Below are 17,327 nucleotides of genomic sequence, written 5' to 3'. Positions count from 1 at the left end.
TCGAATATGTGAAATTATTGCTGCTAAAGCAATAACTAGTATCACAATCATCAGCATATACGCCATTTTTGTATTCTTCACTGATAGTGATATCAGTTAGAAGACATCCTTGTTTACACTTACACCACAAACTTAAATGACTGGCAATATTGTTGTTCTATTTTATAAAATAATCTAAAACTGTTACGAAATTTTAAATTTATGTAATAGATGACATAACATTTTCTTAAAATCAAAATAAGTATAATAAGATTTAGTTATTATTATAAAAAGTAATTTCCTATTTACATTTTGCAATCATTGTAACGTAATATCATCGATTGCACAAATGTTTACAATAATCCCAGATACAGCATATGATTAGTTGCTAAATTTAATTACTTAGATGACTCGTTCCATATTTAAAATTAATAAAATCACTGCGGATTTAACTTTATTTATTTGATTCAACAGCCATCAAAATGATGAATCACATGGGGAGTTTGCAAGTCACGTGATAACAACGCCATTTTGTTAGTAATTCGCAAATATAAAGGAGTTTTGCATTTACTAGGACATCGTGTATCTTGAGAGAATTGAAGCGAAGCCGGAAAGAAAGAAGAGATCCTTGCACTTGTTATTACAGAAGAGGCAATACTTGCCGCCATAATTATGGAAGAATTTAAACTTTACGATTTGTTATATCTTACTACGTCATTCAAAGTACCTCCACCCTATAAGATCCAATAAGACAATCGTTTTATAATTTTCATCTAGTAAGAAATTTAATATATTTATTACCTTTGTAGAAATCGAAGAAGATACATTAATTTCATCTTTGTTTTAGTGAATGTTCTTTGCTTAACACACATTTAAATCAATNCCTACCTACTGTCTGAAGTTCCAATGATTGTTGCAGTAGAGTACCTTTTATATAACTTGCCAGAGGTTCTACCTTCTCCATTACAAATGGGCCTTTGGATGCCATCTTAGCCAAGTGATTGGCACGAGCATTGCCCAGGATCCTGATGTGGCTTGGGACCCACTTCAGGTCAACTTGTCATGCTTGCCTTGCCCACTTGCACCTCTGATCATCAGTACCAATTGGTCTTGGTGGTACCCATTGCTCAAGGCCTGAAATGGAGACTGGGTGTCAGAGTGTACTGTGACTGGCTCATGCCCTAGATCAGGGGTGGCCAACATATGGCCCATGGGCCAGATCCGGCCCATCTAATGAATTTATGTGGCCCGCGATCAATCTTTCAATAATAGCTATCTAACTTCCAATAATCGGTCGAATGGATTTGCGATACTTCTTTATTTTTTAAAAAAATTCCATTCCATTAGAGATTTAAAACTTTTGTACTCGTCTGTGTGATAGTGCCAGAATAAAAAAAGAAATGATAAATTTAAAATATTATCGCCCTTCTACGTTTATAGATATAGTTTAAATTTCAACACAGATAACACTCTGATATCAGTGAAGAATACAAAAATGGCGTATGTATTCCTGACTGTGATACTAATTATTGCTTTAGCAGCAATAATTTCACATATTCGATGGAAGAAACGACTGAAAATATTGAAGAAAGATGGTCTACATGCATTTTTATTCCCTTCAATTTGGTATAACTTCTGGAGATTCTTGTTTAGAAATCGAGGAGTTTACGATCAAGTTGGTAAGTTTAATTAATTATTTAATATTAATATTAGTTAGTTTTTAGTATTTATTCTAATATTAAATGTATTGAAGCTATGTTTAATACGATATGTGGTCTGAGTAAGTTGTTTGAGAAGGAGAGGATCTTTACTGCTATCTTTTCGAAGTTGTTTATCGTTCAAATTTATAAAACCGAATATATAAAAGTAAGTATGTATTCCTAATATAGATTTGTAAATATATGATTAAAAATATAGGCCTTATTATTTATAATATCTAGGCAATTTTAAGTAACAACGACGTGCTTAATAAATCACCAATGTATCGTATGATGCATCCTTGGATTGGTACTGGCCTTCTAACTAGGTAAAATGTTTAATTTTTTAAAATTATTTCTTAATTTAGTTTTATTCTATTTGCCTGAAAAATACTATTTTTAAATTATCTCAGTGATAAAATTTTATCTATTTGCAAGATTATTTATATCATTATAAGATTCCAGTTTTCGTATTTCACAAGGAGAGTTTTGCGATGGAATTTTATTTGAAACAAAAGAAAATTTAGTTACAAAATGCACCACTGGGGTGGTAAATGGTGCGGTGACATCCTAGTGGATATTCAAAATTTTAGTTTCCTGCTTTTACAACAGCTTCTTTCGATGCTGTAATAGGAAATTTGCATAAACATTCAGAATTTTAGTGTGGATAACAATGGAGGACAGCATATCGAACTTGCTGTTGTGTGTACCGTTGATATCGCAAGTTTCTTGAGATATTTTGAGTTAGCCTTTCGGTCTTGAGCGCTATTTATCGCTCTAGCAGACATTTTTGTAACTAACTTTTTTATTTGAAATAAAAAGGCATCATAGAAGTCTCCTTTGTGGAATATGACGTTATTCTGGCGAGTTCCAGAGTCGTATCTTTTTGAAATGTAAACTTTAATTTCGAACATTCTGTATTAAGTAAAAGAGATTTTATGAAAGAATAAATAGTTGGCAGGAATTGTCACTGAATTAATTAGAAATTTTTATTTGTCGGCTGAAAATATACGAAAATGTGAATTCAGCGTACATAAAACAAGAATTCTGTGTATCAAACTATTATATAAACTAATATATGGATGGATGAATAAGGCAATGCAACACGTCAGCGATCTGTCAAGGGAATGCTTCCCGAAAGAAATTTTTTTGAGAAACTAATCCCTACTTAGATGTTACACATGTGAAGAAAACCCAGAAGATTCCATGTGGCTCCCGGGTTTTCTTCACGGTTGCTTCGCGCCTCACCAACGGGATATCTTCCAAGAAGACTTTCCATCGTGAGCAACTAAGTACCAGTGTTCAGTGATTTTATTTATTTGGTCACAACTATTACAATGAATTAAAGTTATTATTGTTAATTGTGAAGGTTAGTGCTTCATTTCTTTCTTTTCTTACGTACTGGTACATTCATTTTCTTACGTATTATTAGAAATGAATTAGACAGATTCGTGTCTAATTCATTTCTAATGATCATTCTACTTGATTAGATATGTGAAGTATAAGAATATTGATGATAGTGGTACCATTTTTCTTTGTAGATGATAATCCACAAGTTTCCAGAACGTGGGCATATGTCTTGGTAGCCATTAAGAAGCTGCTAGTCGTTAGTGTAAGTCTACAATTTTTAGTTATTCATTGGCGACATGTCTTATAAAACCAGTTCCGGAAGATAATGTAGTGGTTGGTTACCATAATAGCCAGAGAGTACTGTACTTTATAAATGGCTTGAAGCTGAATGTGGTGTGCACGAAAACATGATGCATCGAGATTGCCCGTGTATTAAACCATTCCAGTTAAATAATTATGAAAATTTAAGAGAATACGTAACTAGCCATAAATGTACAGTACAGTACTGTACATACAGCTTGATAAAAAAAACTTTGTCATGATTAGACACACAAGTCTATACAGAATGATTACAGTACTTGCAGATAGGGTTTGTGATGAATCTATATTTGTCTTAAGGACAAAAAGTTTTTGTGACAATTTATTAATTAAAATTTTACCTATTTTACCACTTGAAAAATAGTTATGAGTCAAGACACTTATCATTAAGCATTTCTTGGTAATCAATTTTTAAATCAATTATATTCTCAATTCTATTGTTTTGCAGTTCTGTTGTTCTTGCAGTATCTTAATGACAGCACGACGGTGGAACTACAGTACGGGAAAATACCTGAACTTTCACTGGAAACTTGTGGATAATACGGACACAACTAAGTTTCTCTTAATTTATTCTTAACCAATTCGTCCAAGTGAAAAATAATGGAAAATATTAAATTGTTTGAAATATTCTTCAATTTTCTTTTGATGAATGAGTTCTCTGCACCTGTCAAGTGGGCTAAATAAAACCACCAAACATTAGTCCACACCTAACAGACAAACAGGCCAGGAAGAATTTTTCCGAGGTTTCTTCACGTATCTAGCATCTAAATACATCCCAGTCCTCCAGGGATGCACCCTAACTCTTTCGCAGATCATCCATGTGTTACGTTGTCTTATTCCAAAATTTTTTACCTTTCCTTCTGTTAGTCTCTTTACTTAGTGTTATTTTACTGTTTTCTCCTTTCCCATTACTTAACATGGGACTATTACAAATTACTTTTTATTATTGTAGCACCAAGGAAAAATGGAAACAAAGACGAAAACTTTTAACTCCAGCATTTCATTTTAACATATTAGAAACCTTTCAACCCATCTTTAACGAACATTCATTTGTTCTTGTACAAAAATTAAATAAATTAGAACCCAATTCTTGGATCGATATTGTGCCTCTGATGTCTCTCTGTACATTAGATATAATTGGAGGTAAATATTATAAAATTTTATGCTAAAAAGATAACATTTCGTAACATTTACTATGGAAAATATCTCATTGTAGAGACAGCAATGGGAGTGAAGTTGAAATCACAAGAAAATGAAAGTTCTGAATACGTTCAAGCAGTGGGAAAGTGAGTTTTCTTATTAAAAAAAACAATAAAAAGAAAATTAATTTAATATAAATTAAAACGTTATATATATTATTAGAATGGAGAGTTTGGTTACGGAAAGAACAATGTATCCATGGTATCAATTCGATTTTATTTACTATTTAACATCAGCTGGAAAAAAATTCAAGAGATATGTAAACATTATACATAATTTTAGTAGCCAGGTTAGTTAAATCTATTTTTGTAACTACTGGCTAGAAATTAAACTGGTTTCTTTTATGATTTATAAGGGTGAGAAATTAATAAAATAATTCTTCGTAAGAAAAGTAAATTCGTTAATTCTAAACTTATCTAAAATTTCAAGGTAATATTAGAGAGAAAAAGAGAATTCCTTAAAATTTTACAAGAATTAAAAGTCGAGAACAAAGATGATGTCTTCTTTCAGAAGAAGGAGAAAAAGCCATTTTTAGATCTTTTACTTCATCGTCATTTAATCCATGGAGACATTACTGAAGAGGATATCAGAGAAGAAGTGGACACCTTCATGTTTGAGGTATACAATTTGTTAATGTGAATGTATACATATGTATCAATAAATTTTATTTTAACAATTAAATATATAAATATACATAAACGTAGGATTGTAAGTTAAGCAGGGTAATAAACTCAAGATATGAGCAATCTGTAGAGAGAGAGAGAGGTTTTTCAGGACGACTTTTATGTGAAACTGGCTTTTATTTGTGTGTTATACAAGTGAAAAAACTTGGAAAACAACACGGCTCGTTGGTGAGGCTCCAAACCGCGATCAACTTCAGTAGTTTTATCCATTCGGCCACTGGTGGGCCCTCAAGCATTAATGATATTAATGATATATCGCATCCTGAAATATTTCGTGTTTGTTATCCGATACGAAAAGAAAACTACTAGTATGAATTTAATGAAAAGTATTCTTTCAATATTTGATAATGAAGTATTAATGTTAATAAAAATAAAGACATTTTTTTTTTTAAAGCGAAGGCAAACAAGTAGAGTTTCTAAAACCATTAACATGCATTATCTTAAAAGAGTATTAGAACTTGCGGACAGTTTAAAATGTCTTATTATCTCTCAATATGAATAATTCGAAAATATTCTCGCAACTTTGTAAAATTATTCATGCCAAAGAATTGATTGAAAGATTCTCTCTGACTGGAGGACTGGGGTTCTCGTGGGTTCACATGAATATGATGCAAGGTAAGTAAGTCAAAGCAGAAAATCCTGTTAATTATGAAACTGATAATGTCATTGACTTGCTTACTTGTCACCTATACGCATCCGAGTTCTTCTTCTCTTTGAAACTTTTTCAATGTAATATTGTATGAAGATTCTAATTTAGATTTTATCTAATTTTGGAAAGATCAAATTATAATTAACTAAACTTGATAGCAGGATGGGTTTAAAGGCAATCAATCTAACATCTTTGTGGATCTGAAGATAGATCCACAAAGTGAATCTATTCCAGATCCATTCCAGAATCTATTCCAGTGAATGAAAATGTTTAAAAATAATTAATTAATTAACTTTACTCCTTTTTTCATTCTTTAGGGTCACGACACAACGGCGATAGGAATAAGTTGGGCATTATATAATCTCGGTTTATATCCCGATATACAAGAAAAAGCCTATGAAGAGGTGTACAAGATTTTTGGAAATGACAAAGAAAGGCCAATTACTTGCGATGATTTAAGAGATATGAAATATATGGAATGTGTTATTAAGGTAAATTAAATACAATATAAAAATCTTAAATTGAAAATTTCAATTTACAAATATGGTTTTCATTATTAGGAAACATTAAGACTTTATCCTCCAGTTCCTTTCATTTCTCGTTGCCATACTGAAGAATTTAAAATTGGTAATTATTTTATAACTATGCTTTTAAACCATAATTAGATATATTTATGTTCATTATTTTAAAATTTAGGTAGCATAACTATACCGAAAAATGCATTAATACCTATAATCATACATACCATACATCGAGATCCTGAATTCTACACAGATCCAGAAATGTTTAATCCAGAGCGATTTTATCCTGAGAACTGCGTAGAAAGAAATCCATTCGTATATATTCCTTTTTCGGCAGGACCTAGAAATTGTATTGGTAAGATAGTATGCAATTTTGAAGATAGATGGAGCGATTATGCCCTTATTTAACTTTAATGACGCGTCTATGAAATGTAGCGCCATCTATCGTCAAATAATATATTTATGTATAAAATTTTCAGGACAAAAATTCGCCCTAATGGAAGAGAAAGTGGTAATAGCTAACGTATTACGTCATTTCCGGATATATGCCAAAGATAAACCTGATAAAATGATCGAATGTGGCCAATTGGTACTCAGATCTGTAAACGGTATACATTTAAAATTCGAAAAGAGATAAAAAGTTACTTAGTTTATGTAAGTATTGAGTTAGTTTTTGATAGTATAAACACAGCCAATACCAGAAAACAAACGTGTTTTGTATTTTTTTTTTTAATTAAACACTTGTTATTAGTGTATAAAAACAATTAAAATTTGAAGTTAATAAAACGTTAAAAAATTGTTTCTTAAATTTTATTATCTTTTCCATTAATTTCGAAGAACCAAAAATGTAATATGGATCCATTTAAATGTAAAGAAGAAGAAGTAAATGGCTTTGTTTTCAGTATACAATAGAATCGAAATGATAATGTCCGTGCTCTCGTAACGAAATTTAGGGTGAAAAATATAAACGGCATTGCAAACACGTAATGGAAAATAGCAGCAAAAACGAACAAAGCAATCGATGGACATTGCATCGAGCAAAGCAATCGATGGACAACCATAAGACAGGCGATTCAAAACAAAGCAATCGATGGACATTGCTTTGTTCTGAATCGCCTGTCTTGTGGTTGGCAGATACAATGGCTTCTTTTATGGGAGTTTTATTGAATATTTTAGTCACATGACAAAAGTTAAAATGACACTGATATGGAGCAAATAGTAAAAGACATATTTAGAGAGTTGGGCGCTAAGTGTGTTCTTTAGTATGCAAAGTTTTGGTAGTGCGCCTGGCGTGACGAAACTACCAAATGAAGCACCCTACCTTATCTCATTGTTGTGGAAGAATTACTCTGTAAGCTTAACGAGAAAGGCTTAAGTTTAAAATTTGAGCTTTGTAGACGAAGTAGTTTTTCTCTACAAGCGTCTGATGTGCCGGACGAAGAAAGAGAAAAAAATGCATTTTTTTTTTTTTTTTGGCGATTTTTACACTTTTCAATTGCTTATATTTCGGCAACCGTATTACAGAAAATCTTGAAATTTTGCACACTATCTAAGAATACAATTTTCTTTCGAACGAGATATTCGGAATTACTTCAGGTGTTTGGGGAACGGAGAAATCGACCCCCGAAAATCTGCAACTTTAATTCTTGTATATGTAGTCAGTCAGTCAGTCAGTGACTTTTTTACTTAACGGGGAGTCAATGCCGTGCTTCCTGATGCCGTGCGATTTATACTTTCAACTTCAAATTGAGCGAGAACAGATCGTTTGTATCTAAAAATTGATACGGACCATCGTTGTATAGTCTGGACTAAACTTTAATTTCATATAACGTATAATAATTGTGACAGCTTTCAAATTATCTTTACATCAATAGATCATCTATATTCTGCATGTTTACAAAGAAACACTCCTATACTTTCCCTTGGTTTAACCACAATATGATGTAACAATATAAGTCCGAAAGTAATATTAAAGTTAAAAATCGATCATTCGATCGATCGCTATCAATCTGTACAGTGAGTGATCGGTTAACGAACAGATCGGACAACGAACAAATCGGATAACGAACACTTTTGCGAAAGATTTTTATGTTCGGACAACGAACACATGATCGGATAACGAACACTCCACAGAACAAACACAAGAAGAAGCGACGTAAAATAACGAATACCGATTGGACTTTCCTTGTCTTCGGGCAACAATTCGAAACTTTTCGGAGTGTGGGAAACTTCGAAATCTACGCTCAAGCCAGTATATACCGATCGGATAGTATTCCTCCGAACTTTAAAACTCTCCCTTATAATTCCAGCATTTTATTTTTATGAGAAAATAATTCTTTTATGTATTAGTGAGACTGTCGGGTAGGCACTCGTTAAGTTTTGCGTCTGTTTTTTTTTTTTTGTAAGGTGAGAATATAATAGCAAAGGTAAAGAGTTGGCAGAAGATGCCTAATGTTGCTTGGCAGTATGGCGTTATAAGTCTACAGTAGGCCACAGTTCATTTTTTAAAGAAAAATACTGTATGATCAAGAAGACTCAAGCAGCTAAACGAGTAACAAAAATCACATCTGAGAAATATAGAACATCGAAGAGTTTATAATGGAACCTGAAACGGATCTGACGACAGAAGAATGCCATGAACTCTTTAATGAAGAACACCAAGAAACTCAGCGAGATATGTTTTCTTCTGAAAAAGAGGATTAATGCCGATATCTGTTATTAAAGATCCTTTGAAGAAGTGTGAGGATGTCAGAACAACGGTCTTAGAATGGCATCCAAACCAGGTTGAGGCTTGAGGATTTCTACAATTGCAATGCTATTAATTACTTACGAAAAATCCTGAAGAAGAGAGAAAAGCAATCGACATTAAACAGATTCTTTAACCCTTTCAAACTGAAAAAACATTACTAATAAAAACGCAAGACTGTGTACGTATGTATTTTTTATTATTATGTATAATATAAATAAACATAGTAAGAAAGTATATATTTTTTATTTCGGGGAGTCTCCAGAACGAATTAATTAAATTTCCATTAAAACCTATGGTAAATCGATAATCGGTTAACGAACAATTCGGATAGCGAACAAAGCCTGGGAACGGATTATGTTCGTTAACCGATCACCCACTGTACTTGGTGATAAAGGTACGAATTTTACATATACGTACGTAAGTATACAGCATTCTCTCTTCTATATGTAAAACAATAAAATATAATGATTCTGATATGAAATTCAGTGTTTAAAAAATTCACCAATGAGTTACTTAACTTTCCAGGCAACATTTGGTGGCGCCATCTGTTATAATATTTTATTTAAAAACATTATATATATTTTTAACTACTATAAAATGGAAAAAAGCTTAATTTTGAGAGTAAATTAGGGTTTTATAAAAAATTGTAAATGCTAATAACCAGTAAAATCATCATTAAGTTTGACCATATTGGTGATACACACGTTTCCCTTTATCTCCCTACCCCTCGACTTTTAACCAGAAAAATTTAACAGCATCAATCTCCTAATCCGCAAATCTTTCTGCAAAATTTCAGAAATTTTCAGCAACTAAACATAGGAGTTATTAAAACTTTCAATTCCACACAGGTAAGTGCTATGTTCTACTCATCAAAGTAATCATATACTTTGTACTACAAAATACTACTTTGCGCTATATCATTGTCGCAGTAAATAAAATAATATGATACAGTATTTGTTATATATATAACAAATATCATATTATTTTATTTACTGCGGCAATGTTATATATATATATATATATAAATTTAATTAATATTTTAAAGTGGTATATACGACATTAACTAATTTATAAGTATGTTAACGTAACTGACGAGTTTCGTAGCAATTGGTCGAACGGCCTAGGAGTACATATCTAACAAACAATCAAACATTCTCTATCGACCAGAACAGTTGGTTATAACGACGACATTGTATACACGTCATAGTCGTCATGGTGACAACATGATCGTAATCAGTGTTTGGCCTTGGGTTCCTAGAATTCAGGCTGACTTACGCGCTATTTTTAGACCAAAACGCAGTGCGTGGCATATTGAAAGTGCAATGAACATCCGTTTAAATGTACAAAGCTGTATTAAAATGATTTGCAAAATTTATCAACGATATAAAAATGCTAATAATAGAAATTATTTAAGTTAAAAGTTCAATAAAATATATGCGAAGATATAATTTATGATAGTTCTTAAAGTTAATAAAAAATACATGTCTGTAATTTATTTAAAAAGTAAAATCATTAAATACACAAGCACCTTTAAATAATAATAAACCTAATAACTATTTTCGAATGGTTTGTGCAATTAACTGCATCTCGAGTATGGTCTGAATTAATGACGATTTTACTGGTTATTACCATTTGCAATTTTTTCTCAAACACATTCCTACCCTGAAAATTAATCTTTTTACCCATTGTATAATAATTAATAATATAAAATATTTTTATAACAAAATCTCATAACAGATGGCACAACACGAAATTTTATTTATTATGATTAATAATATAAAAGTTATTTTTAAATAAAATCTCATAAAAGCAGGGAAAGTTGCGTAACTCGTTGCTGGTGGTGTGTAATTGATTATCTTTTTTATTAAACAATAAAGTTAAGTATCTGTTCAGATATTAAAATAATTGATTGCTGCTGCTAATTATTTTGTTGCTGATACTGTAAAACGATATAAAATCGTGTATTTTGTTTCAATAAAATCATTTAAACGGTAAATTATTTTATGTTTTTTAAGCAAATAAATTCATGTGTTAATTGTTTATCGTTTAAAAGGAGCATATTAACACTACATTTAAATAAATCGTATGATAATAGAGTAGATAAGAAATGCCTTATCTAAGAACAAAGTTTAAAAATCAAATTTATTATTAATTTGTACATTCAAACTGAAAGGATGTTATGGCAATTATGTATAGTTGTTATTTGTGTAGTTCTTTTAATATCGATAACAAAATGGAATCAGTACAAACAGTTAAACCGTCTCAAAGAGTGTAATTTAACTGTTTCACCAATACCTAATCTTTTTTATGTATTTTGTAAAGTAATGCTGAATAGAACTAATTCAGATTACATTCCTCAAGTTTGTAAGTTTGTTATATTTCCTCATTTTAATAAGTTTTGTTAGATTTATTAACTTCAATTTTAATTTTAATCAGGGATTTTCCAGTATATGTATGGCAAAAGTCGTCTATACGAAAGAGAAAGACTGTACGTTGTTTATGTAGCTGGAAACTTTATTGTACATCTGTACAAACCGGAATACATCGAAGTAAATTTTTCAAAAATATTTATATTAAATTAAAAAGTACGTTTTATATTAATTAAGTGTATTTTTTTTCTCTCAAGGTAATTATAAACAGCCACACAGTTCTAGATAAAGGTTGGATGTATAATGCATTAAAATCATGGCTAGGAAATGGGTTAATTACCAGGTAAATCCATTTATTATAAATAAGTAATACTATGAACGTATTAAGAGTGTGGCTTTTATAATTTCCTATACAGATCCAGAGAGTTATGGAAGCCAAGGCGAAAGTTATTAACACCAGCATTTCACTTTAAAATTCTAGAAAATTTTCATACAGTTATCAATAAGCATTGTTTTATTTTAATCGATAAACTAGAGAAAAAAGTACAAGATCCATGGGTTAACATCACTCGCATGTTATCCTTATGCACTCTTGATATTATAGCAGGTATCTATTATTAATCCAATTGCTACATAATCTTATAAGGTATTAGTATATTTTTATAATATATTTATTAAGAAACTGCAATGGGAGTAGAAATAAATGCTCAACAGGATGAAGAATCTGAATATGTCAAGGCAGTTAATAGGTAAATATTTGTGATATTCATGTTGAATTATACACTGTTTGACAAGGGTTCTATTTCTGATATTAAAATGTGTGATTCTAAACCAATTTATCATGGGAAATTCAAATCTGGAAACAGAATTTTGTTGTCAGGGATACTTTTTGTGTAACGTGTATATATGTGTATATATTCACAGTTCATGGCAAACACAGACGTTATAGAGAAATATGTGTATGTTGCTGCATGCAGTAATAATCGAACGTGACAATGACGTTGCTGGCCTAATGAAGGTGCTGAACTTCACCTACAGTTCACAGGAGCGGAGACTTTTCATAGATGCATTGAAAATAAGTCTCAAGGGTGTTTTTCTCCACAATGGAAATAAAATGCCCTCTGTTCCAGTTGCTTATGCCAGCTTGACTAAAGAGAATTACAAATTCTTATGAAGGATGCTAAATTCATTACAATACAATGAATACAAATGGAAAATATGTGGAGACTTCAAAGTAATTGCTATGACATTGGGAATGCAACAAGGCTACACGAAGTATGCATGTTTTCTTTGCGAGTGGGATAGTCATGACAGAAATTCTAACCAAATGTAAAAAAATGGCCTAAGTGGAGGTGGAAAGTGAACGAAAAGAATGTGCAACATGAAAGTCTGGTAGCTCCTGAAAATATACTACTTCCACCGATTCACATCAAACTTGGCCTAATGAAACAATTCGTAAAGGCCATGGATCCAACAGGCAGTGGATTTGCATATCTAGCTGACAAATTCCCCATCTTTCAGCTGCAAAAATAGAGGAAGGTGTATGTATGGGCCCGCAAATCAAGGAGTTGCAGAAAGATGCAAATTTTGAAGCATGTTTAACTGCCAAAGAAAAGAGAGCATGGGAGTGTTTCAAGATGGTATCAGAAAACTTCCTCGAAAGAAGAGCTACCAACTACAAAGCAATGGTGAATGACATGATCAAAGCACACCAATATCTGGGATGCAATATGTCTCTGAAGGTACATATGATAGACTCATCTGAACTACTTCACAGAGAGTTGTAGTGACGTATCGGATGAACATGGCAAAAGATTCCATAAAGACATTTCTACTATAGAAAGGCGTTATGAAGAGAAGTGGGTACATTCTATGTTAGCAGATTATTGCTGGAATATCATTTGAGAGAAGAAAAATTCTCAATACAAGAGAAAAAGTGATGTGCATTACTATATGGTGGCTCATTTTTGTCAATTTTCTGTAATTGCTCATGTGAAATAAATGCTACAAAGCAAATACACTAAGATGTATATGTTATATGTTAGATCCCAACCTCCCTTAATGTGATGAACTTAATAACATCATAAAAACACTGATTTTTTTCTTGAATTTCAGCTAATGTGTCCTGCACTATATCAGAAACATAAAGAAAAAATAAAATTGTGATTACTCATAAACTATCCCTGACAGAAAAAAACTAAAAACAGGTTTGAATTCAGTGCTCGAAGTACAACTAGTAACACAATGTATTTTTTCAGAAATAGAAAAAAAGTTTTTTTGCAGAACAGTGTTATCTATATTAAATAATATATTTGCTTTTAATTCTAGAATTGAGGAATTGATACTATACAGAAATATGTATCCTTGGTTCTGGTCGGACAGTTTTTTCAAATTAACATCTTCAGGAAGAGAATTTAATCGTGTTGTTAACACTCTGCACAGCTTTACAAGAAAGGTATGATATTCTGCATATCGGGTTTGCTATAACTTTATATCGTTACATGTAAGCAGTTTAAGTATGAGATATTATATTCTTATTCATTTATTGATGGGCAAGTGCGGAAAACCACTTAATACTGGTTGGTCGCAGATTCGAGCTTGACCAAAGAGATGGTCACATGGAGTTATTCGGATTTTTTCATCGGTTTAATAACTAAATAGGGGCCAGTCTCCTGTTGAAAGTCTTCTCAGAAAAGGATAACACTCCACCTTTCGCAGATTGCATGTGAGCAGCCTTGCCTTATCCCACGTGTTGCATTGTTCAAGAGATGAAATAAGGCACGCAACACCTGGCAATCTGCCAAAGTATCTATTGGCAGTAATTTTTACTGAAATACAAACTATCAATACATCTCAAGTTTTCCATGTAAACAGATAATATCTGAAAGGAAACAAGAAATGCAAAATAACTACGAAAATATACAAAACACGAAGGATGAAGATTCCGAAAATGTATATACACAGAGTAAAAACAGAAAACCATTCCTCACTCTTCTTCTCCATCATCATTTGAATAATGGAGACATCACTGAAGAAGATATTAGAGAAGAAGTGGATACCTTCATGTTCGCTGTATGTATATATGCTGTATATATAACACTAAACGTATTTTTAAGTAGTAATTTAGAATCATTCTTGCTTCAGGGCCACGATACTACTTCAGTAGGCATTTCATGGACATTATACAATCTCGGACTTTATCCCGATATACAGCAGAAAGTATACGACGAAGTTGTTAGTGTATGTGGAAATGATAAGAGAACACCAATTACATCAGAAGATATCAAAGAGATGAAGTATTTAGAATGTGTTATAAAGGTATAGACTTATTTATAACTCTAGCATTATAAATTACATATTTCTGCTGTTAGTTATTTTAAATTCTGTAAATTTAGGAAACACTTAGATTGTATCCATCAGTTCCAATAATTGGAAGAGAAACCAAAGAAGATTTTAAATTAAGTAAATAATATAATGTATATATTTTTTTATCTTTATATGATAAACTTAATTTTAAAAATTTACGGAAGGACTATGTACTTTTAGATGATACAATGACGATACCAGCAAATTCCTTTATTTTTATTGAAATTTATTCGCTACATCACGATCCCGAATATTATCCAAATCCTGAAGTATTCGATCCCGATCGGTTCCTGCCAGAAAACTGTAAAGGAAGACATCCTTTCGCCTTCATCCCCTTTTCGGCAGGGCCAAGAAATTGCATAGGTAAGTACAATGTGTATGCAATTAAAGATATTTATATGCAAAATTTACCGTACAATTTTGTAATTAGGTCAAAAATTTGCATTGATGGAAGAGAAGATTATTATAAGCAATATTTTACGTCATTTCATTGTCAAATCTGTTGATTATCCTGATAAGATTGCTCTATGTCCAGAAATTGTTCTTCGACCTGCTAAAGAGTTGAAACTGCAATTTAAAGAACGATAAAAGAGAATTTGAAGGGTTAATTAAGAGTCTCTGCTGTTTTTCCTTAAAATTTTATTAATATTAATTTTGTTAGATCTAAATAAAATATCGATAATTATTACCATAAGTTTGATTTTCTAATTAGAAATTAAAACTTAGAATAGAGCTTGAATAATTTTTATTCTGAGGCGAATTATTACAACTTTATAAGTTAAGTGATATCAATCTTTAGTTTTGAATATGTATAGATAAGGATAAGAATGTAGTTTGTACATTATCGCTTTTCGTAATGATAAGACTGTATTCGACTGAAGGAATAAGACAAAAAAACACTAGGCGACCTTGAAACGTCAAGAAATGCAAAAAATTCGGAGGTTTTTCTGTATTAATGGATATGTGCGGGGGGGGACAATTTCGTTCACCCTCTTTGAAGATTAAACTTTCGATTCCACATACCTTTCCACATCTAACAACTCGGGTTTTTTCATTTCCTAATAATACTTTTTTAATTCTAGTAAGTGCCCACCAGTGTCTAAATGGATAAAACCATCACACGCTGTGGTCCCAATGGACTGGCCACGTGGATTTTTCAGGGTTTTCTTCACGTTATTATAAAAAGCAGCCGTACCAAACACTTTCTGCTAAAAGTATCGTCTTAAAACAATTAGTATACATTTTATTTTGTTTATTTTAGATTGTATTGCAAAGTAATAGTGAAAAAGTTGTGAAATATGTAGCTTATTAAACATACGCCATCAGTGAAACAAAATTAAAAAAAGAATTGAAAATATCACGTAAAATTTTTATATCATTTATAGAATTTAGAAGAACTTTGCAGTTTTAAAGGAACTACATTTTTTAATTTCACTACAAATTCCATAGAAAAATACACTTGGCTTAACGAAGAGTGCTTTGCAGCATTAGGTAAATTCATGGATTTCAAGTATAGATGTTTAATTTTGATTATTTTTTTCCAAACAAGTGTTTAAATCATTAAATCATTTCATTAAACCTTTTAAACCTTCACTTTTAAACCTTAAACCTTACTACCTTACACTTTTAAACCTTAAACCTTAAACCTTAAACCTCACTTTAAACCTTCACTTTCAAACCGCTGTCTTGGTTTATTCTTACCGCCCCCAACTGTACCCAACACCCTATAATCCATTTTCCCTTGTGAGAGAAAATCTTAGAAATATTCTTAGAAAAACTTTTCTATGATCCACACAGTATAGTGTTGTACACATTTGGAAACCATTAAACGCAATGTTTCTTCTTATCCGTTTTAATAGAGGAAAAGGAAAGGTTTGACAGTGATCCCAATCCTAGCCTGGATTCACTATTAGATCAGTGCCAAGGAAATTATAAAAGTAGACGTGTCCAATCCTTCCTGCAGCAACAAGTGAAGCTAGAAACGGTATGGGAAGAGTCTGGAAAGCCCGCCTCCTAGTACTCTTTTCAATCATATCGCAATGCACAACATAGACGAAGGAAAAGTTAAAGAAATGTCACGTGTAAACGGTTTTATTTTTTTATTTTGCACAAAATGCATTTAAAAATCTAGCAACCAGTGGTTTAACTTTCTCGGCTGTTATGAGGTTTCATTTTTAATAGGGTAGATTGAAAATCGCGATCATGATTGGTACGGCGGAATTACCACGTAGACAAAACATAAAGCAATTTATACAAAAGATAAATACTTAACTCTCCTAATTCTAATTACTTTTGTAATTTCTGTTTGTAGTGGCATATTTTAATTTCTTATTATAATATTAAATGTAACGGAAACAAGCAGCACTTCGATTGCCTTCGTCATTTCCAGACGAATGACAACCCAGAACTCACCACGTGGAGGTGGATGTCTTCACCAAGAGTTAGA

At 31.7% G+C, this 17,327-nt stretch overlaps 1 protein-coding gene across 1 annotated transcript; it reads left to right on the top strand.

Annotated features, from left to right (window-relative positions):
• The first annotated feature begins 400 nt into the window (after positions 1-400).
• On the top strand, positions 401-15,772 carry LOC111625215. The gene is given in 22 exon segments (XM_023368298.1): positions 401-755; positions 1,443-1,658; positions 1,733-1,845; positions 1,920-2,005; positions 4,297-4,487; positions 4,561-4,630; positions 4,707-4,833; positions 4,974-5,162; positions 6,194-6,367; positions 6,437-6,752; positions 6,877-7,026; positions 11,268-11,510; positions 11,583-11,695; positions 11,773-11,858; positions 11,932-12,122; positions 12,195-12,264; positions 13,844-13,970; positions 14,390-14,587; positions 14,660-14,833; positions 14,911-14,977; positions 15,062-15,244; positions 15,312-15,772. Coding segments are annotated over 21 exon segments (3,210 nt in total). The 5' UTR covers positions 401-755; positions 1,443-1,474; the 3' UTR covers positions 15,470-15,772.
• Positions 15,773-17,327: the final 1,555 nt, after the last annotated feature.

Source organism: Centruroides sculpturatus, unplaced genomic scaffold (assembly GCF_000671375.1).
Source record: "Centruroides sculpturatus isolate CEXI.00-Female unplaced genomic scaffold, Cexi_2.0 scaffold456, whole genome shotgun sequence".
Taxonomy (NCBI): Eukaryota; Metazoa; Arthropoda; class Arachnida; order Scorpiones; family Buthidae; genus Centruroides; species Centruroides sculpturatus.
This window is presented reverse-complemented; position numbering and strand designations above follow the sequence as displayed.